Source organism: Drosophila guanche, unplaced genomic scaffold, assembly GCF_900245975.1.
Source record: "Drosophila guanche unplaced genomic scaffold, DGUA_6, whole genome shotgun sequence".
Lineage (NCBI taxonomy): Eukaryota > Metazoa > Arthropoda > Insecta > Diptera > Drosophilidae > Drosophila > Drosophila guanche.
Window position 1 is genome coordinate 1,725,067 of NW_022995753.1, and position 7,753 is coordinate 1,732,819.

General features: G+C 40.9%; 2 protein-coding genes across 6 annotated transcripts; one reads left to right on the forward strand and one right to left on the reverse strand.

The window, feature by feature from the left end:
* The first annotated feature begins 2,989 nt into the window (after positions 1–2,989).
* Positions 2,990–3,737, forward strand: LOC117588659. The gene is made up of 2 exons (XM_034280101.1): positions 2,990–3,194; positions 3,259–3,737. The coding sequence occupies exons 1-2, from the start codon at positions 3,176–3,178 to the stop codon at positions 3,600–3,602; spliced, it is 363 nt and encodes a 120-aa protein (XP_034135992.1). The 5' UTR covers positions 2,990–3,175; the 3' UTR covers positions 3,603–3,737.
* A 475-nt stretch (positions 3,738–4,212) lies between these two features.
* Positions 4,213–7,179, reverse strand: LOC117588651 (DDB1- and CUL4-associated factor 6-like). Of its 5 annotated transcripts, none has more exons than XM_034280085.1 (5): positions 7,161–7,179; positions 6,700–6,829; positions 5,358–6,632; positions 4,907–5,307; positions 4,213–4,837 (listed from the first exon to the last, which is right to left on the reverse strand). In XM_034280085.1, exons 2-5 carry the CDS (start codon positions 6,809–6,811, stop codon positions 4,646–4,648), a joined length of 1,980 nt encoding a protein of 659 aa, XP_034135976.1. In that variant the 5' UTR covers positions 6,812–6,829; positions 7,161–7,179; the 3' UTR covers positions 4,213–4,645. The 5 variants fall into 5 exon arrangements, with proteins under 5 accessions (XP_034135976.1, XP_034135973.1, XP_034135975.1 ...); XM_034280082.1 differs by lacking the exon at positions 7,161–7,179 and adding an exon at positions 7,036–7,160; XM_034280084.1 differs by lacking the exon at positions 7,161–7,179 and adding an exon at positions 7,040–7,152.
* Positions 7,180–7,753: the final 574 nt, after the last annotated feature.

Genomic DNA, 7,753 nt, shown 5'->3' on the forward strand with positions numbered 1-7,753 from the left:
GGACGCCATGCACCAGAACAGACATACGTATGTATGTACGTACATTTGCAATGCAATTATAATTTGCTTTCTCGCGCCGACGTCACCCCGTCACCGTTCTGCCATATCTTGATGTCTTGCGAATTTAACTAAATTTCGTTTGCCTGGCAGGCACCCCGCCGGTCCACAAGTCGCCACACGCTCGCGTAGTTTGTATGCGATTTATTGGGGAAATATAGATATGATTTTCTTGAGCTTTTTGCTCTTATTGCCTCGACGGACGGCTGCAATGTTGGACGACTTGTACTCGTCCTCGCGTCGTTCTATTCCCGACCATCAAGCGGTCCGGTCCGGCCCGATACGAAAACGACCAACAATAGGCGAGCCCGTTGAAGTTGGGTGGTAATTGAACTCGTACTTCACGCACTGCAGACCGTTTTTGTTCACTTTGCAATGAAATATGTATGTACATATGTATGTATGCGTGTGTATATATTTATATGACTCGGTTTTTAATATTAATTATTTTTAAATACGTCTTGAACGAGCATTCGCTTACAAAATGACACCAACAAGAGACGGTATAAACAAAACTAACAATACGAAATTAGCTCAAAATGTATTTCAGGCAAAATTAAAACAGCAAAAGCGCTCATTGAGCATGCCACGGCCCGACCGACCGACCTGCCGATTCAGCGAGAGACCGAACGAACGAAAAAGTGAACGAGCGAGCGAGCTGGCGAAAACTGGTGCCACTTGGACTGTTTCAGGGAGGAGAGAGACAAACGATTCCCAGTCCCAAGAGATTATTGGATACGCGTGGGACACACAAGCGCACCACACACACGTTGACAGAAACAACACGGCAAGTTGTCTCTCCCATACTGTATATACGTACATGCATACATTCGGTTGAGAGCTGTGCTTTGAGAGAAATAGCCCTGAGAGACAGCGCATGCGAGAGTGAGTGCCCAAGAGTCGCATGAATCAGCTTCCGCTGTTGTGACTTTGTTGTTGGCCGGCAGCGAGTTCTGCTCAAACACGTGCCATGCCGAATCGAACCGAGCGTTACCGACTAGAATTGAGTTGAATTTGTTGATGGAGCACAAGTATAAGAGACAGCAGAACTTTTGATTGTTAGTATGTATATATGTACATACATATGCATGTATTTATGCATGAGTAAGGGCCATGCCTGTAGCATGTTTATAAGGGCCACCTGATTACTTACATTTGAACTCTCAATTTTATTACTGCTAAATTGTTTCTACTAAAAATTAGATAATCCCAAAATTTATGCCATTTCATTTGAGTAATCGACATTTAAGAATTATGGTCATGAAAACAAAAGATAGGAGCTTCGCAGATATGATGTTTCTTCAGTTTTTCCTTTCGTCTATTGAAGTACATAGTATGAATATACATACAGCTGTGTTCAATGAAATAGTAGTGCCGCACCTCCACTTTCAAAAACATTTTTGAAAAACTTTCCGTCTTTCAACTTAGGCAACTGACACCTTTTAAAATAAACTGTAATGAATTAGAATTAGAAATTAGAATTTCGGGAAAATATTTAGCTGTAATAAATAGGAATCGGTAAAAATATATTTGTTCGAAATACTTTATTTTGCTGTTCTTTTGTTTGGTTCATATTTTTTTCAAATCTTCTCAAATTAGTAGGATTTTATAATGGATTGGTACGCAATGATGTCCCCTTGGCTTTGTAGCTTCTACCGTTGCAACGCGTTGGCATGTATGTATGTATGTGTGTGCGTGCATATGGACGCACGAATTCACACTCATGGGGTTTCTCTCAATAAGTCCTGATAAGTTTTAGTTGTCACTGAGAGCACTGCGAGAGACTTGAGTCTGTCGGTAAATTGCGCCGGGAAATTGAGTACATCACACTGTGGGGGGAAAACACCCTTTGCATTAATCATTTCAATCATTTTAAAAACGAAAAATTTGCCTAAAGAATTTTAGCAGCATATTTAATTTGCCTTTAATTCTTAAGCTCTTAAGAAATTAATTAATAGAAGCGTATTGCTCAAAGTAGCTCCTGTTTTAGACCTTTCTCACATAAAACTAGTCAAAACTATTTAATAACGAAACTATAATGATGTAGTTAAAGTATATGTAAATGTGTATGTAACTAGATAATAGAATATATAAAATAGGCAAGAGAATGAGCAAAAATATTCATAGCTGCTGGACGGGGTGGGGGGTAGCCACGGCAAATGAATTTCTTCATTCTGGCTATAATAGTCCAATAACTTATTTCGATAGCTAACATATCGATAAGAATCGTGACATATTAAATAAGCAAAGCCAAATACATACGATATCATGAAATTATTATCTCAATCCTTTGGTTTTACCAAAAAGTATTTAAATTTTACGTTACTGTCTTTTGTTGCTAGGAGCGAAGCCAACTGTGATAGCTTACAAGACAATTGGATTAACGTCGCAATGGGAAAAGCCTGCCAGACTGCCTATCAGCTGATCTAAGATCTAATAAGACAGTGCCGGCTAAAATACGTCTGAGGAAGGAAACGGTTGAAAATTCATACAGTATTTAAGCAAACATACTAAAGGGTCAAGTACTCGTCCTTTGAGGCTTTATAGATAAATGAAAATATGTACAATATATTTGAATTTGTAAAATGTTTATTTACTTTGAATGCCAATTTAATGTTGCCAAAGACAGACCCGGCTGGGCTGTTAACCCAACCCAACTCACTCATTTAAAATACTCACAGTTATGGAAAACCAACCCTTCTTGGTACTTGGGTTTGCTCACACCTATGGTCACACTAAGCCAATTGGAAAATATATTGCACATTTTTCGAGCAAAATTGTTTTCAGAACTGAGTACTGTAATAGGCTTTAGTAGTCTTAGGCTAAAACAATGCATAAATTCACTCAAACTTTAAACAATAGTTTCGTCGATATATGTTTTCAAAGTAAAAAATATATAATCGATATATCGATATAATGGTATCTTTATATTGAACATCTCTATTGAACACAACTATTTATTTTTGATAATGAATTTCATTGCAAAATTAAGTGTGCTGCCCTGCCCCTGCCTGTGAGAGAATATAAACATAACACATCAGTTTCTGCTACTGTCGACAATACAGTTGGAAATGCAACCAATCTTTAACGACGCAGCGCGACTATAGAATTGAAAAAAATGAAGCGAAATTTGGAGTGTATGTTTGGATAAAAACAAACGTTTACATCGTACTAACGTTGTTTATTTTTGTATTTGTATAGTCAACAATATGTCTAATATGGAGCTGCAGGAATGGACGACTAGTATCCTGGGCGAAGCTCAGTGCGAAAATGAAATGAATCAAAATCTTGAGTCGACCTCCATCGCTAGGATGTCACATTTTGAGCGAAATGCCATCGATGCAGCTATTGCCTGCCACGGACTTTTCATAGATAATGATGATGAAGAGAAGCCGCCTCCAGTTCGTCGACAGCGCCTGTGGCTGCCGCAGTCTACATTGAGCAACGAAACAGCGCACAGAAACAACGGAAATGTTGTTTCAGACTTTAACGAAGCTGTTATATTGGAGACCATTGACAGTCTCGGTCTACGCAGGAGACCTTAAGTAAGGTTTCAGGATTTTACAACACACATCCATATGATATTGTGTAAAAATTATTGTTAATTATGCTTAAAAACTAACGAATGCTAATTTTCCTTATTTTCAAGCTTTCAAGTTGACAATTAATTTATAAGTCTAGTTTTTACATTTGTATGGCCTTCGGGTTTCCGTACTAAATTCAAGTCGATTTCCGTTATATCTCTCTCTGCCCAGCAAAGTCCCATCCAGCCGCTATATTCTGCCTACTCTGCCAGGGGGCGCCACTGGACGAGAAAGAGTGTGATAAAGACAGAAATATCACCTGGCAGGGTGTCAGAAACGGTAAATGGTTTTCCTTAATGCTGGCTACATTAGTGATTCAAAATACTCGAGCACATTTATTGAAACTTAAGAACCCTATGTACATATACATACTTAATGTATGTTTGAATAATCCAAGTTGATGTAGTGCTCGGATTTAAAGACCTGAAAGTGACCAAAGTGGGCAAAGTGCGTGCTCCAGTTGGATAAATCGAAAATGTTATAATTGATTTTTTTTTTACTTTGATAAAGCATCACATTATTTATTTGGCAAAGTAAACATAAACAACAAATTGACTAAAATTGCACTTATTATACGAACTATAGAAATGGAATTGTCAGGGCTATTCATATAAATAGGACGAGTATGAAAATAAAGGTTTATATTTTCTCACGAAAGTGAAAATGGAACTGCTAGATTATACATTTATATAGTAATATGGTATATTACCTTTAATACGCTTTTCATTACACAAAGAAACGTTTTCCCGTTTCTACTTCTTGCGTCGATAACTTCAGCACGTCCGTCGGAGGGGAAAAAGAGTGGTGGAAACAGGAGGAATATATGAAAAATAGGGAGGGAAAGACAGTGACCAGCTGTTTCCGTTTCAGTCACTTTGCTGCATCTGTTGGGGTGTGTACCAAGCACCTTTTGCTACAGCATAACAGGTGAGTAATTCAAAAATGTTTGTGTATAAATATTGATGGATTTACATAGTTCAGCGTTGTTGTGATCACGATTTAACTTAGTTATCACCGTTTGGAGCTTCAGCGTCATTATTAGATGGAGCTTCTTGCCTGGATCTGGCTTCGCCACCAGATTCGTGCATTAACCGGCGATATTGATGTAGGCTGGCCAAAATTCGTATCATTATCTGGGCAGGCACGGTTATAGTGTCGCGGGTCTCCACTAACATAATCTCATTGCTCTTTATAAGCTGTAAAGAGTAAACATTAAATGTGACATTTACTGGCTTGTCAATGTCGGTGAAATCAACCACACGTACTCCGGCGGTTTCGGTATCGTCGAAATGGGGAACAGGAGCTATTGGGGCCCACACCTTCACATTGTAGTCGATGCCGGAGCTAAGAAGGTAGGGGAGCGTGGGATGTGGTTGAACACGATTGACTACACGATTATCTGCCAGAAGCGTCTTGACCACTTTTCCGGTCCGTCGATTCCAAACGAATATATGGCCACAGTCGGAACCCGACATTATAAAGTCGTCACCCCAGAAGCAAGCGCCCTTTACCATTGTCCTTGAGTTGCGGTGCCCACTGAATGCCATTTTCACGTAATCAAAATTGCGAATGGGAAACGTTTGTCCATCCTCAGCTGATATGCCCTCCTTGTACTCGTTTTTGGGCTCTTTTGTTCCGCCTGTGCTCTCGGGACTGCCTTCAGTTCCTTTTTAAAAAAGATATAAATTATGCGTGCCCAAGAAATGTCCCACTTACCAGAACCAGAATTGGCAGAAATGTTTGGCGCATCCGATTCGTGGATCATATTTTCATAAATGGTGTCCTGAGCTCTGGCAAGAAGTGTGTTATTTAAATCGCGGTTGGATGTTGCAGCTTCGGTATTCCCTTCCGTCCTCTGCGCGGGCAATGGATCCGTCTGGCTGCTGGTTGGCTCTGCATTTGACTCGGCTGCTTGGGAAGTTTGACGCATTTGACGACTGGGCGAATTGAGCATGCGAAAGATTTCGTCACTAAGTCGACTAAGTACCCCAGGTTCCAGGGGTGGACGAGCCTGGCCCACATTGGGACCGTTGAAACCCTGCTCGGCAATGGCCTGTGAGTTTGGCCCAGTGTCTGACCAATCGCCACGAAAGCGAAGACGCGGCATTTGCGGATCGGGATCATCTTCACGGCGCATCTTTGGCGTATAACAGCCGCTCTTCAACAGACCTGCATCGTTATATCCGGGGTGTTTCAGATCAAACAGATAAATCTGCTCCATTGAGTAACTGACCAGAAGCTCCGATTCGTTCATATTAAACTTAACGCAGGTCGGGCGATAGTGACGCCGCGTGTATTCCATCGGTATGGGGTAGGCCTTAAGCGGTATTGTTGAGCCCACCGACACAGATGCAGATTCTGCATTTGCCAGCATGCGCCTGTCGTATATACGAATTATCGAGTCTGAACAGCCGATGGCCAGATTGTTGTGATTAAATGGAGCCACGTCCATGGCTGTCACGGCACAGGGCGCCATTATGAGGATGTGCTTTTGGCACATACGCTTGGAGCAGCTACTCGATTGGCGAAGATCGAAGCAGCGTACAGTTGCATCTTCTCCGCAACTGAGAAAGGAGCGCGGTGCATCGGGTAATGGCAAAACATCGAAGGTGCTCCCAAAGGTGTGACAATCAAAAACGTTCGCGATTCGGCTGTTCTCTCCAACTAGAGGGTCTTCTGTCTTTGCGCAGTTTTCGGAGCTATATGGAATCAGGAACTCAGTGTGAATGACTAGACCTTCGCCAGAGCAGGAAACGACACTCTGGTCGTTGCTGTGTGGCATGAAGCGAGCACTGAAAATATGACGCTTATGCTGGGTCTTGCTCTTGAGTGCCACCCGACCGCTCTTGGCCTCAGTAATGACCAAATGGTTGTCATCGGAGCCAGATACAATATGCGTTCCGCTTGCATTCCAGTTCACTGTGTTCACGCAGCCATTATGTACGTTTAGCGTTTGCAGCAGGTCTAGGCGCTGCACAAAGCTCAAGGAATCTGTAAGTGGTGATCGAGACATGTTTATTTACATTTGTGATGCCGTTATTTAAGCTTTTTGTCTCACTTTTGCAACTGGCCTGCAAATTGGCCTGGGCACTGCCAGCCCCATTATATGGATAGTTTTCGAGGCTCTGGTGTACACTGTGGCGGAGTTCTGCTGCTGTTTTTTTGTACATTGTCGATACTGGTCGTCACTGAAATGGAACGGCGTACATAATGTACTAACATATGTATGTATGTTTTTATTTTTTAATTTATTTTGCCAGGCTATAATAAACTATATACAAAGGCGAAGAGCTGACGAAAGTTGCGCAATTACCAATACCCTCTGCAAGAGTATAAACGAAATAAAATGTACGTGCATACATGTACGTATGCATGCTTGTACATATGTACATACATACGAGTATTGTTTGGCCAAGGGGCCCGGTGCGATATGTGCATGCATGGATAATCTGATGTGGTACGTTCGAATATGTATAATATATAATTAGACAAATATGCAGATAAAAAACGGTCCGATACCAGGAGGACTTTGATGAAACACCTGCGGAGTCACACAGAGAACAATAACTGTTTTACGTTGATATACATTAGAGGCCTTCAACCAAGTGTGTTTGTTCTAATTTGATGTCTAATTAGATTTTGACGATCAACTTGCAACGAATTTGAATTCTATTCAATGTTATATGTATGTAAATACATACATACGTGAAAATACAACCTCTTACACGATTTTAGAAGAGATAAAACTACTTCTTTATCAGGGTTTTAAGATACACATATGTATGTACATATGTTTGTATGTTAAAAGTTGGGCTAAGTTTGACTGGCTTGTAGCGAACAGCTGTTTAATGCTTTCCATGGTATTCGCTGGTAGTTTGCTTGCGGGAGGGAACAAATGGCAAAGGAAAACAAATGAAAACCATGCAGTGTAACCGTACGAAATTTAGTTTACACCTCTGGTTACACTCTGCCGCTGGCAAAATAAATTGCACATTTTGCTACCAAACGAGTTTTCGGATCTGAGCACCAAGCTAAACAGGATATTACATATCCAACCATGAGTACCGTATATGAAGAAACACGATAGCTATCGATTGTACTAATGAGAAATT